This window comes from Zerene cesonia, chromosome 25 (assembly GCF_012273895.1).
Source record: "Zerene cesonia ecotype Mississippi chromosome 25, Zerene_cesonia_1.1, whole genome shotgun sequence".
Classification (NCBI taxonomy): domain Eukaryota; kingdom Metazoa; phylum Arthropoda; class Insecta; order Lepidoptera; family Pieridae; genus Zerene; species Zerene cesonia.
This window is the reverse complement of record NC_052126.1, coordinates 5,495,695-5,511,242: the sequence shown is the minus strand read 5'-3', so window position 1 is coordinate 5,511,242 and position 15,548 is coordinate 5,495,695. Positions and strand designations below refer to the sequence as shown.

The 15,548-nt window shown below is 33.5% G+C and overlaps 1 protein-coding gene across 3 annotated transcripts in view; it reads left to right on the top strand.

Moving 5' to 3' along the window:
- LOC119836806 overlaps nucleotides 1-12,810 on the top strand; it is a 90,893-nt gene extending 78,083 nt beyond the window's left edge. For all 3 annotated transcript variants that reach the window (XM_038362277.1, XM_038362275.1, XM_038362276.1), the window contains 2 exons: nucleotides 5,708-7,588; nucleotides 11,081-12,810. In XM_038362277.1, the coding sequence (XP_038218205.1) occupies nucleotides 5,721-7,580 (1,860 nt within the window). In that variant the 5' untranslated portion in view covers nucleotides 5,708-5,720 and the 3' untranslated portion in view covers nucleotides 7,581-7,588; nucleotides 11,081-12,810. The remainder of the gene's footprint in view (nucleotides 1-5,707; nucleotides 7,589-11,080) is intronic.
- The last annotated feature ends 2,738 nt before the right edge of the window (nucleotides 12,811-15,548 follow it).

Below are 15,548 nucleotides of genomic sequence, written 5' to 3'. Positions count from 1 at the left end.
TAAAAATTATTTTATAGTTTTTAGTTTGATGTGCTTGAAAAGCGTGTTTTTTAGTTTTTTAAAACTATATTTTATTTGGGTTAGTATACATATAACCTTACTCTTGAAATACTCTTAACTAATAAAAAAAATCGTCAAAAGCTGTTGCGTAATCTTAGAGATGCTGGCTTTTTTTAAAACAGTAACTATGTGTTTTTCTACATAGGTAAAATAAAAAAAAAATAATAGAAATTAGAATCGTTCATTGAGTAAGAATACATTGAAATAACGCAATTCAGACAAACCTGTAACACGACTCGATCCAGCCCTTCCATACTAGACTTTTTTATTTATTTATTTAGACTTTGTCAATGTTTAACTATACGTACACATTATTACATCATGTTTTATATAAAAAATACATAACAAATAAGACAGTAATTAAAAACAAAGTACGTAATTTTCCGCAATGTATGTATGTTTGTGTTGTTGTTATTGTTATGTTATATGTAGTAAAATGTAGAAGCACAGACAGTTTAGTTTCTGATCCACATATGTAAAATTTATACCATGATATTATGCCCAAATAATGTTACTTCAGCATTAATCATGTTTCTTCCGTCATTTCAACAATGTGATAATATACCAATTAGTGGAAAACATTGACTTTTTATATCTTCATACGATGTATAATCCATTTTCACTACTCTGAAGAACTTCTGAGCTAATCTAATTATAAGGTGAATTGATATAAAGCTTCCACTATGTTTTATAATCTAGCATATTTAAAAATACTTCCTATAATCACAGCTGTAATATAACTTGTCCTAACAAGGAGACTCAGAGCCGACATCAATAACAAGTACATGGGAAATGCGACTCCATCAGGGAGATGCCTGGAGGCTAGCAAACGAGCGGGTGAAGTATATATTTTTATGTCATAGCGGGGACCTGAACTGATGGGTCACATGGTTAGTGATCATAACCGGCCATGAGCCGAAAAGGAATAGGGAAGGTGAGGAAAAGGAAAGGAGCCTCAGCCTCCCACACTCAAGAGGGAAGGAGATTTTATCTCATTCGTTTTTCCATGCAGGTTTTTGCCTGACCTTTTTTGTAGAAATAAATTTTATAAAGTAACAGTAGGTCACTTAAGCGTATCCCTCTAAAGAACACATTAATACTGTCTCAATGTTATGAACATATGTTACCATATCTTGAAAACTCGCGACATGAGAAATTTTGAAAGAATAGAAAAAATTTGATCACGAGGCAGGATTCGAACCTGCGTATCTTGCCTAACCGTAGCAACGCCTAGCCTCTCGGCCACCCGTGATCCTGCCACAGTAATCGAATTTCTTCTACTCTTTCGGTACTCGCGACATGTTTCGCTTATAAAAATACAAGTGATATTGCTAATGATGTAACAGGAAAAACAACACAAATTTTAGCATTGAAAACAACTTCTTAAATTAGCTCAAGAATTATCCAAAAATATATCGAAATTATAAATTAACGGCATGTTTCTTAAATAAAGTCTTGTATATAATAACACTAGCTGCGCCCCGCGGTTTCACCCGCGTAAGTCCGTATCCCGTAGGAATATCGGGATAAAAAATAGATGTTGGCCGATTCTCAGACCTACCCAATATGCTTACAAAATTTCAGAGGAATCGGTCAAGCCGTTTCGGAGGAGTATGGCAACGAAAACTGTGACACGAGAATTTTATATATTAGATATTAAACTAAACGGCCTTCAAACTGTAATAAGTTGACGAAATATAAATGGGATGATATGTACTTTTTTTGGGTTTCTTACATCTGAACTTCTGAAGAACAGATTTATTGGAAAGCTGGTGCCCCCATGTGGTCCCATTGAAGACTGTATAGTTCCTTCTTAAAAATAATTATACAGTTCTCGCTTACGTAAAGGCCCTACCAGACGCGCCTTATTTGTCTAACAGAGTTCCAGTACAGTTATCTACAATATTATACCCCGAGGTACAAAACCAATCGTGCGATCGAGTCGTGATCGAGTCGAAAAATTATATTTTTTTATCGATTCTCCCATTGTGTCGATATCTCAGTGAATCAAATGGACAGGCGTTTGTTTTGTATGGATGACTTGACAGTTGTTTGCTGTGGACCAGCTTGAGCCCGCGGCTTCACTTTTGCCTATTATAAACTTTAATCAGCTGTTTACACGTGAAATAATAAACAGTTATCATCACAAACTTACTAATACTAGTTAGAATTGAAACACAGCGAAAGCTATATTGGGACCCTGGGGTCCATATTTATGTGATATATAATTTGTTCAATGAATGATTTTTTATTTATTTATTTTTATTTACTTGCAGGTACATTTTTTTCATAACTTCTGGATATTTTCTGGTTAGCTTTTCGATCAGTTAAAATGACTATATGCATCGAAAAGTGTTAGATAATATATCAGGACAAAGTGGTGAAGCAGGCATTTAGATTTATAAAATAGGCTAGGATATTGAAATGACAGAATACGTATCATAAAAATTTTAAATATACGTTTATTTTTACAAACAAAAAATAATAATGATATGTTAATTCGAATGAGACGACGAAACAAGCTATCTTCTATAGTCTGAACTCTTAGGAAGCCCGTGTCCCTGCAGTTGGAACACATGAGCTGATGATAACTATGATGATGATGATAATCAAAACACACGTCTATTACACATACTCATTCAAATATGGTTCTTCATCTCAGCTTGGTTCATCTTTTTGGTTTGATTGTCGTGGCATTTTTTGGAATATTGGAACAACTTGGAATATGCCGGTTTCCTTTAGAATTTGGACCAATAGTGATGTGGATAATCCTATTATAAACGCAAAAGTTTGTAAGAATCTATGGAAGCATGTTACTCTTTTACGCGAATCATATCTGTATGAAATTTGGATCAGTGATAGATTATAGTCTGGACATAGGCTAATTTTTACCCGGGTACCACGCGAGCGACGCCACGGGTTACAGCTAGTATGTAGATAAATAGAAAACATTGATGTACTTGTTACTTACTCGTCTGGTCTCGAACTCCCACTTTTCGAGTGAAGTTTAACACTACTAGGTATTTAGATCCGTAGGCTTCGCCTGGATCAACCTAGGATAGAAACAAAAAAAAATATTATCTATGTCACTCAGGAATAATGGAGCTTCCTGCTGGTAAAAGTATAATTCAATTCAGTTCAGTAGTTTCGAAAGTTATTCACTGCGAACAAACAAATCTTTTCTCTTTATAATATAAGTCTAGATAACAACTGCTAATTAGGTTATGTATGGCACATGACCCCCCCTCAGACGATATGAGCATTTAATTAAACGGTTATATAACTCCGTATGAAGGTCAACGTACAGAAACAATAGCTGTTATGCCGAATAACATTACGTTCCGCATTACGTAACACCGGTGGCACACTGGGCGCTGGGCACAGAAAATATAACCTCTTATCTTAGCCAGACCGAGAGTGGAGTTTAGGAGATAGTTCACTATTGCAGTAAAAGTGAAGTCCCGTGTAGTGGGGTATGGGGCAGATGATGTACATCTGTTTCACTAATCGATTTTCATTACGGACAAGTAGGTGATCAGCCTTCTGTGTCCTGCCAGACCGAGACATTTTTTTTTTTTTGCGTGCGTCCCCACCGGGAATTGAACCCAGGACCCCTTGGTTCTACGCTCACGCGTTAACCACTGTACCAAGGAGGCGGTCACTATTGCAGTGGTCCTACATAAATCAGGGCCAGTTGCCCAAACATTATATACTGTAAAGTACTACCCACTATTGCAGTGGGAGTCCTATATTATAAATCAGGGCCAGTTTCCAAAACACTTTCTACTCTAAAAAGGGCTTAAAATAGTACTGGACAATAAATAAATATTATACCCGTATTGCGCGTAATGTAAAACTTGTTTTAGCCTGCGGCTTCGCAAACTCGGAGTAATTTAATACATCTTAGACATGTAAACCTTCCTCTGGAATCACTCCATCTGTTGAAAAACCCCATCAAAATCCGTTTTGTGTTTCGAAGATGTATTAGATCTTTGCTTAAAGCATACATACATATATAGGGGCAGACGCGGAAAGCGACTATGCTTTATACTATGTTGTGAAGAAATGTACTGAAGGTTTATCATATTGCTTAAGATTGTTGAAGTAAGAACGTGTTTTTATTTTCTCTGTACAAATAATTTTATTAAAAATGATGTATTTTGGATGGAATTATGGTTTGAAGATCGCTAGTTATCGCTTACAATCAATTCTATAAGTTTTATCTTTTTGAAATTTTCTCTATTTACTCTTTTATACTGCTTTTTTTCCTAGTTTCGTACTGTCGTTGTGTACAATAACATCTATTAAACTACTTAATCAAGCACATGCGAAGCCGCGGGCAAGAGCTAGTTTTAAATAAATTTCTCCCACTGTGCCACCAACATACGCACTACTTTTTAGAAGTGAATCATTACGTTTTACGTAACTGTATATTATCAGAGCATTGAATGATAAAAACATTGCGGTCCGCGGTCCACAGCTATACTTATTGGTTCACGCGGTTTTACGTACACTCCCAGTTAACTGTTATGAAATTGAGATAACTGTTTGGTGTGTTTGGATTACTGTTTTATTTTATTGCGCGGTTGATTCATTTGAAAGAAGTTTTCAAATTTTCTAAAAATAATTTCACACAGACAAATATATATAAACATAGACAACAAAATCCCATAGTATATTATAGTCTGTACTAATTATTAAATAGCATATTATACACAAAATTAGCATTATATAGTGAGAGGATAAACTAAAAGCTTCGAAGTAAAACCAGCAAAGGATGCAGAACTCAATATCAAAATACATAAATATAGTCTCTTATTATGAATAACTATTAACTAAACTTATCTATACACATATAACTATACTACGTTTTAAATTACAAATTAAGTATTACGAATGTACTAATAAAATTTTCGTATCTAACATTTCCCATTTCCGAACTGTTCCGTAAATCATTCCTTTTATGAAATACATTCTGTTCCTTATTTATAACAATTTCCTAAAGTCTAAGGTTTCAAATATAAATTCAAATTAGTTTTCTCGTTCAATCTGAAGTTATAAGCGACCATGACTTTAAGAACACTCAAGTCTATGAAGCACAGACCATAAAAGATATAGTCTGGAGTTTTATCACTGGTCTAAATCTTTGAGCATTGGCGAAGCACTGACCTTCGTGAAATAAAGAACCTGCTCTTTCTTTTAAGACTCTCGAACGGTAACTTTTATCTTATATTGTCTATGTAAATTTTTGCTTAATTTAAGAGTCTTTGAATTCTTTCTTTGTGACGTAACAAGCTCTATATATTTTACGATATATATTGTTAGTTCGCCACTGTAGATTTATGTTGATTTTATAGTATAGGATATAATTATCCTAAAATTTGAGCATCTACAGTATTATTAACTTATTACATTATGATTAAGGATGATGGTAATCAATAATAAAATTTTTAACTTGCAAGTAAATAGTCTCTTATTTGATACGTCGAATCATACTATATGTAAAATTGCAAACTCATATTTTGAGACGTTTGAGTTGAGTGAATCTTACGTCTCACTTTTAAATGAAAAATTATCAAAACTGTTACTGTTATTGATGAACAAGAATGTTAAATCAAATCACTTACTATTTCTGTCTGTATTTCAGATGTGACATAAAGATGGCAGCCACTGACGGGCAAGTCGTAGTTGCTGCATCGCGCTGGTCTGAGGAAGGCCTCTACCTCCGCGAGTTCGTCGTCAAGAACCGCCTCCCAAATGTCGCCAAGATCATCAAAGGACAGTATGGAGGGCTCGGCGTGCCCACACTGCCTAGCCCGGGCCTGCAGAGCACAGCCCTTGTTGTCTCAGCGGGAAAGAGAAAGAAAATCATCGCTCAAGCCATCAAATTGAAAGAAGGCAGACGCATGGTCAGCATTGGGCCAAGAATCGCCATCCCGGATACGTATAAAGGGTATTTCGAACTACTCAGTGAAGAAGGCAGGGCTGTGAGGTGTATAGAGTCAGTATCGGAGCTAGCTAGACGAAAACTAGACGATGGGTGCTTAGTGAGAGAACCAGTGAGGGTAATATGCGCTAAAACAGATTTAGATGGTAATATAACGGCTGATGGCGCGAGAAATCTACCAGCTGGTGAGGTCCTGATGCCGCGAGGGGAAGCTTTTTTAGGGAAGAGTAAATATTTGAAATGCACCGACTCGAAAGGTGATACGGTATTGTTAAGTTTGGATCAGCGGGGAAAGTTCTCGGCCATTGCTAAAGAAGAAAACATAAGTGGCGTTCACACAGCTAAGACTTTATTGACTAAACGTTTGCCAATAACAGTAAGATTAGTTCACGGAACGCCGCCGAGAGGCTTGAAAAGTGCCAGTCATTTCGTACCAGAGATACGACTCCTGTCTATATTCGAAGAAGACCATGTCTTCGCATTGCCTTTGCAGAAAGAAGGCAACTCACTCATTGCTCTACCTCTAGCGGCGCCATTGAAAATGCTAAGGTGCAAGAACGAGGAGCAAATAAAGAACTTCATGGAGTTTTCGAGGCTGGTTGAAAAGTGCAATCGATTATTAATAGACGTAGTTGATAGAATCCACGTGTTAGACGGAAAACTTGGTGATCCTAAGAGGCTCTTGAACGCGCCACTTCACGCACCACCGCTTATCAAAACTGGCTACTTCTTACGACGAAGCGCTTCCTCCGATTCAGCTAATCACCACAAGCACATGAACAAACACAACCATATTTACAGCAGTCATGGAGACGAAAATAGCATCCCCGATGAGTACGACGAAATAGATCAAATCTACGATTACGTACGGGGTTTTGCCCCGCTGCCGAAGACTATAAAAGCTTCATATTGCAATGATATATCGCGTCACGAATCCGCACCGTCATCGCCCGCCCCAACTCCTATACATATGCCTTTAATAACCGAAATAAAGCCAGAACCACCGCCCATAGAGACGATACCGACAAAGAAACCGCTCAACCAAAAAGCAGAGAAGCGAACTCGTAAAATCGCCATAACACCCACGCCGATAAAGGAAAAAGCATTAGCGCCAGTACCGAATTTACCTAAGCTATATATTAAAAACAATGTGAGCAACACAAAGAATAGAATGTTGTTCACACAAAAGAGTCACTCGCCAACAAAAGAGACCCCTAGTCCTGTTACTAGTCCAATAAGACCGTTAACTAAAGGTGATTCGCCGATATTTAATATACGATACAAAAGTCTGTCAAACATTCACCAAGCTATGGAGTTAGATGGTACTCTGGACTCCAGCCACTCCGGCGGGAGAACGTCTGGTGATTCTGGCAACGGGCCGAAGTTGCCAGAAAAACGATCGCGCAGACTGAGCAGGCCGAAGTCGTTGACGAATTTAGTGTGGGAGCTGAAGGGCTGTCCCGTTGAAACGAATGAGAAACCAAAATGTAGGGTTAAAAACGAAGGTTACAAGAAACTTGGGAACAAGTTGTCTCTGGGAGCGCAAAAGAGAGTCCCGACGCTGTATCTTTAGTTATTCTGGTAAGTTGATTAATCCTCTATTCTTCCTCTATTATAAGACCATAGACCACATAAGTTTCATTGGCTGAAAGATGAACAAAATGAAAATATATTGCGTATTAATACACGAATTACTTACATATTATCGTAATTACCTACAATGATAATTGACATTAATATATGTTAATAAACAATTGATTAAATACATTTAATCAGCATATAATTAATCTCCAATGCATTTAGCCAATAACGGTAGTGTGTAATATCACTACATGAATATGCAGCATCATTTAGTAACAAACAACAGACCTCAATTCGCTTCATAAACAAATTAATATTCGCTCATTTAAAAAAAACCGCGCGAAACTTCGTATCCTGTTTCTTTAATTTTAATAGTCATTCAATTCAAACACGCGTTCGAAAGCTGTCAACTGAAAAAAAAGAACGCGTCAATTCTCCCGCGCATTTTGTAACCTCAAAGATATCAATTAATAGAATTTCACGCACAAATTTCCTTGCGGCCTTGTCAAAGCTATCCAACTCAATAGTCGGTAACATTTAGTTGCATACATGGCATATCACGACCATTGCAAAACGTAGGATGAACCTTTACTATTCGACGAATTATTACAAAGTTATCTATCGCAGTGTTTATTTCAATCAGAGATAGATAAAGAATAAACACAATAAGAAAAAGAGAACTAATGAGGGGCAGTTAATAAACAAACGAAAAGTAATATAATTTAGAAAATTACATATTACTCAAAAGTTATTCTGTCCCCGCTAAATATATTAAACTCGATACAAAGTCATTCCTTAAAAACAAGCAACACACATCATTACTTTATAAACTTGAGTGCTAAATTACTTTTTAATCTAAATAACATTCATAAAATTGCTTTATACGACATGTCCCTAAGGTGCCTATATCATAGTATTTACATTACAAGAAATAATTTATTGTTAGGAAAGGTCGTATAAAATAGTGTCCAATGATAAATTGATATTTATATCTAGAAATAAATTAACAAACATTTAGAATGTTATAATATTATTTTTAAATTATTTTTGTGTATCGCATATTTTGCATACTTTTCTATATAGACAATCCACTTTTATAATATAAATGGGATTTGCATTAAATTTATATTATAAATATTATCAGATCCAAATTAAATATATACATTTTTTTAATAGACGATAAATGATTTTACTTGTGGTTCGGTATCGTTAAAACCGCGTAGCTCAGCTAGTAATATAAAGGTATTATGACCTTAAACATTTTATACACAATATTTTATACATTCAAATTATGTACGTCCATTTCTTTGAAACTCTCTGCAGCACAAACCACTGGACGGATTTTGACATATGAGTTCTTGTAATTAGAATTGCAGTAGTGGCAAAATGGCGTCCGCAATTAAAAAAGGGGTTTTCATTTGTTTTATTTTTTTCTTTCCCTAATAATATAGATATCAAATGAAAGATTGTGAAAATATATTAGCAATTAACTAAATCGTAAGTCGTAAATAAAACGAAAACGATACCACCCCCAAAAACCTAACCCCGTTTCGCGCAATTGGTCAACCAAGCCTTCTTCTAATATTGACAAACCCGCTCAATTCCTGGTAACTCGCATCAACATCCATTAGCAGAACTAATTATGAAAGGTGCGGCTACAGCGGACATGCAAACCACGCCTAAGATTTTTTTTTTCATTCGTTGTAACATCACGCTATGTAAATTTATAGCTTTAATCCTTATGAAGGAAAAACACAATCATTAAGGGTGTTCATAGCTAATAAACTAATGTGTGAAAGTGGTTTTTAAAAGCTGTAGAGCTCTTCTCTATACAGTTTATGTACAATGTTTATATATAACTAGTGGTCCGCCTCGGATTCGCCCGTCGTACATATATAGCATATAATATTATAAAGCTGATGAGTTTGTTTGGTTGTTTGATTGAACGCACTAAGCTCAGTAACTACTAGTCCGATTTGATTCTTTCAGTGTTATATAGCCCATTTATTCAGGACGGCTATAGGCTATATATATACGAGGGGCGAAGCCGTGGCGGATCGCTAGTGATTCTTAAACTGCAATCTTATTAAATAAGACTTTTAAATTAACTACTATTTCCCTTCTTCTAAAACATAGTATATTTTATTATCTATACTATGTAATAACAAAGCTACTTTATAAGCCATCACATGAATTCTTATACGAAATTTATAACATATTTCATAACATAAATATCATATTGCATGTATCGCTATAAAACTTACAAGCACGAAACAAAAAACTCGAATACTTCTTTTATCTATCAACTTCACAAACTTGTGTCATCACCGTTGTGCGGCGTACATCGCTCGCTACGAACTATGATATCTTTTAAATGGAGTAAGGTAACAGGCGATGGAGTTATGTATGAGTGTTTCGATCTTTCTGGAAATGTGGCAACCTACAGCTTCTATAAATAAGGTTTGAATAGCGTATCGGGTATACTGTATAATAGGGCATACACCTTTGTTTTTATAACTTATCATACAAAGGCGTTTAACGGAATACAGATTAAAAATATTTTATGGCGCTATTAATAGTTCTTTTTCTATTCTTTCCGCGAAAGAGGTTTTATGTTCTTTTTGCAATGGTTATACTGTTAAATCAAAAATAACTTTAAAAGTAAATTTTCTAGTACTCCATAGATTATATCTATACCTTGAAAGTGCATGTTAAAAAACAAACACGTGTACAGAATAAAAAATTAATTAATACATCCACTTGCATGTACTAAGAAATTAATGAATAATTTATGGTCTGCCTCGGGCGGTGCGGGTGTGGTAGAAAGAATTTCAGGCCAAAACAATGCATATAATGTTACAATGAATAATATTAAAACATTAATAACATCCAAGGTCAATATCAAAACATTAAAACATACAAACAATAACTAATTGTTAGGTCAACTTAAACACAAAAATTCACTTCTGTTTTTATATAAACATCACTATTTATCATTGATTTTTTATATCAATGCTATACAGAGTTGCTGGAATTATAATAATTTCTTGAATACTGTATGAAAAATCATATATATTATATACCATTAGGCGAGTCCACACAGAATGATCGCGAAGCAATATCCGTGCGGTTGCACGCTGTGTGTGGATCCGCCTAATGCCAAAGGCAGGTGCAGTGAAACAGATGTCGCTGATCGACATACTTGTCTGTAGAAACGGAAACTTTTTAATCTGTATCTAGATATCAATAACCATTGGGTGAAAACTCTATATTGTATCATGGTGTTTATGACGGTGAACAAATCTGTTATAAAACTAATTGAATCTCGATTAATCGACGTTTAGCGACAAACGTTTCCAATTTGTAGCATATTTTTAAATATGAATGCATTTTTATTGAATCATTAATGCATTAATGCATCATTAATGCATTTTTACTAAAAAAAATTAAATCTAGAAGAAACAAGCTGATTCTAATCCATTCTACTTGCAGGTCCACGCTGTCATAGACGACGCGTCATCGAGCGGGATAACAAGGACGATACTAAGGCTATGAGTACATCGAGATTTGTATCTGTGGAAATTTGCAACAACCATGCAGACAGAGCCTTAACCATATGTGTTTAACAATACTATGATTAAGGCTATACAATAATATACTAGCGATGATGTTTTAGTTAGCTTCCTGTCTAAAATCTTTTAAATGACGAATTGAATTTATATTCAATATTGCTATTAAAAAAAATTATGTATAAAAATTGTAATTGGCTTTATACATTCATACGACTATAAAATTAAATCCCTATTAAGTATGTATGAGTTAAAACGGATAATAAAATCATATCGGAGTTATATAAACTTATTGAACCGTAATAACGAATACGTGTCCAAGATTAAAAGGGAAACGCGCATAAAACGTTACGTTTTTCACATCGTTTGTATCTAGCCTTAAAATCGAACATGACATTTCACAGAAAGGCCTAAAGAATACCCAAATTGACATGAACTGTCAAATAATAAAATCATTTACATATTCATATTTAGAATCTTAAATATTTAAAAAAATATTAAATATGAAAGAGGTCTGACTTTAATGAAAGAAAAAGAAATGATCGAACAGAAGCTACTTGCTTCAACGACACTAAAATATGACGGTTCAAAAAAAAAACCAATATGGCCGGTAATACATTTTGATCTCTTAATAATAATTACTATTTATATTAATGCCATATTAAGGTAAAGCTTCGGTGTTCTTAGCGTTAAGAATTATCCTAAATACTTAGAAATATTCCTTTTAAATGTTTAATCGTGTTTTCGAAATACCAAAATCTTGAGGTGCCTTACTATATTATGATAAATTGAAATCACCCTTTCGTCTAATCTTATTAATATTAAATTAAATGAGTCACAATTTTATAGTTATAATACTTCAATATGCATTTATGGTATTTTAAACAATTATATTTTAAGAGGTTATTACAGATTTTGATAAAATTATCTTCATTTCACCGTAAAGAATACAAATTTTATCAAAATCTATAAAAAAACTGTTTTATCTATTAGAAGTTATACAATGATAGTTTTCTTGGAGGTTCAAATATTGTAATTAATTATTTTTTTGAATCTTTAACAAAGTTATCGTTTTTATTTCCATTCTGTTATATTTTGTTAGTTGTGGTCGTATTATATTGATTTGGCAATAATATTCAAGTTTGTATGTGTTTAGAGACATAAACAATTGTCTTAGCATTACGTATTTTTATAAATCGTACTATAGCGAGCCTTTAGACTTTTTATGAATAACACCGATACACTTTATTTTTATTAATTGGTCGGTAAATCCTTTTCTTTATTAATATGATAATTTCGAAAATGTGTTTTTTTTGTCTAATTCTTTCACTTTATGATATGATTTTTGTGTCTGGAGATAGTTGTGACATAAGCTACTCTTTATCAAAATGAAATATCTAATTTCCATTTTGATACATTTAAATCTGAAAATATGCTTTGTATTAATTGAATATTATTATCAAATCAAATCAAACAGGTGCATAAATATAAAAACAAGGAAAATATCACAAAAATAATTTTTGTACTCCAAATATTCTGTAGGATAAGTCCTCTGATTTAATTACCTACTTTTTATATTTACCTGTCATTAGAATAAGTTTTGAATAGTCTCGATATTGTAATACTTGAATAAATAAACAGAAATTCAAATTATTTTTTTGGTGTCTTTTTTCTCATAACCCTTAGTAGCCCTTACACTTTTTTTTCGATAATCAGTAACTGCTACTTATTTTGTGATGCATATTATTTACATTTTAGCTGCAACATATTAAAGATAAACGAATTATGTAGACAAAATAACTGTAGTTTTCAAATGAATAAACAAACCAGTGTATTGTGTATAGAAAGCAACGCCATCTACTCTTCGGGCGACAGTAAAGCGTAAATGTCCTCTATAGGTTTCTCATATAGCAACCTTATCAGCTATATGCTATGTAGTTACTTTAATTTTTTTATTGAAATATTACATGACATTATTTCGTAACGTTCCGTAAATGTTTAGAAAAGAGGATAACGTCAAATTCAAGAATGACTAGCGCCATCTTTACACTTTTGTTTATACTAATAACAAAATTGACAGCTGTTGCCACAAGACACTTAGTTCAAGTTGCTCCCAGTAGATGGCAATATTTTCAATTAAGTTTAAACGTTTTTGAATGCTTGAGAGCTTGGATTTTTTTTAAATTACAACGCAAAAAATTAAAAAAATGTTACGAGGTATATTTTTTACGTGTATGATGTATATGTGAATAATTTTTTTTCGTTATATATAGGTATTATAACTAGTATAGTATTATCTGTGATAGATACCCATTACATACATTGCAATTTAAAAAGTTCTAATAAAAACACGCTATGGCTCGGAAAATGCTGAAATTATTTTGTGTTTTAGTGTACTAATTTGTAGTCATTTTTCCTAAATCTACATAGCTATTCTTGTCTCTAGATATGTCACTCACATCAGAATCAGTGTCTATTATACGTCAGCATATAATATAGCACATATTCGTTGATTCCGGATTTAATAATATAAAATTTGAGACCTCAGACTAAAAGAATTTATGAATTCTATACAGACTAAGTTTGAAATATAATTAAATCATTGGTCATAGACAAGAAAGAATGCTTTCCAACTGTTATACAAGGCAATAAAATCAGACCTTATTGGCACCAAATAAATATTAAGCCAACCAACTTATATTAATAATATTGCATCACATGTGACCCAACCAATCCGCAATCAATTTATAATAACATTGATTAATCATTCAGAAGGTCCACTCGTAATTGGCCAATAAGTTGTGCAAACGGAAAGCGGTAAGGAACAGAAAGCATTTCTAATTACCTTATCAAAATATAAACAAACCACGGACATGATAAAACTCTCGGATGAATATAATACCGTAATAAGTGACTTATCATCATGTTTGAATAAAAGACAAATTTTATTATAACAATTTACTTAAAAAATGTATAACCACAGACAACATAATACTAGACTAGGTATAACTAACAGAAACCATAACTAGACAACCGAGCGCTCTTGGCCAATCACAATTATATCATGAAAATTAAAATGAATAAACATATTACAGTATCATTATTACTCTTTCTCGTAAAACTGCATTGTCAGAAATTTTGTACTTATACACATAGACAGTCTAAATAGTAATATTATGATTAATATCCATTCTGATCGTAAAAGAAAAATTAAATATATTATATGTACCTCTCATTTTGAGTATATGTAGGCTCCTTTTACAACAAGACGCAGAGGTAGTAATTTATACAAGGTAATTAAATAATACACGTCACAGTCATAGAGTCCATATTCGGTTGTACAAGGTCGGTATACCTTTCTACTGATCCGATGAAATATAAACGTAAAATACCCATAATACGTGATTCATTTCTATTTTCTTAGTAGTTCAATGTCATGATGATTACCTCTCGAAATTTGACTAACAAATATGAATTCATTGTAAACATATAGGAGTATCCGCTTACGCTAGCGAAATAAGCTTTATAATAAATTCGAAATAAGAAAGTCGTGTAGCTATATATTATTTAGGCAAAAGTGATAAAATTTTCTTAAAAAAATGTATCTTTATTTTCCGCGATATAATGCGTAGCATCACTATGTAGTATAAAACAAAGTCGCTTTTTCTGTCCCTTTGTCCCTATGTATGCTTAAATCTTTAAAACTACGCAACGGATTTTGATGTTTTTTTTAAATAGATAGATTGATTGATAGTGATTCAACAGGAAGGTTTATATGTATGAAGAATATGAAGATCTATTAAACTACTCTGAATTAACGCGTGCGAAGCCGCGGGCAGAAGCTAGTAGATAATATAATCGTAAGTAGGCGTGTACGGGGCATATAGGTTCATACGTTTCGAATGTCAGAAGCAATATTCAGCCTGCGGCCATAGTGACACTAAAACCAGGCTAGCAGAAGCAAAGGCCAACCGCGACGATTTCTTTGGCACAGTATACACCATTAATGTATCTACATTTATTACACTTACCACATATTTTACTAATAAACATTTTACTTAAAAATTCATGTTACACTGTAGCTAATTAGGTTGTGTTAGTGTCGTATTGTGATATGACGCGTCAGAGCGTAACGAACGCTGAAGAGATATTACACTACTTTATGTTCCATTTAATGAAAAATACAAAGATTTATAACTTTATTTTTCATAGGCTACCTGTGTATTCCTCCCAAAACGTATGGCTTGGTATTTTAAATTAGTTTCCTTAGTGTTCTTAAAATATATCTCTCTATTTAACTACCATTCGGATTCATTCAGATAAGAAAAAAAATTAAAAATAGCGGCTTTCCGGTCTCCTATTTTTACGTCTCGCTCACTTAATATTTTCGT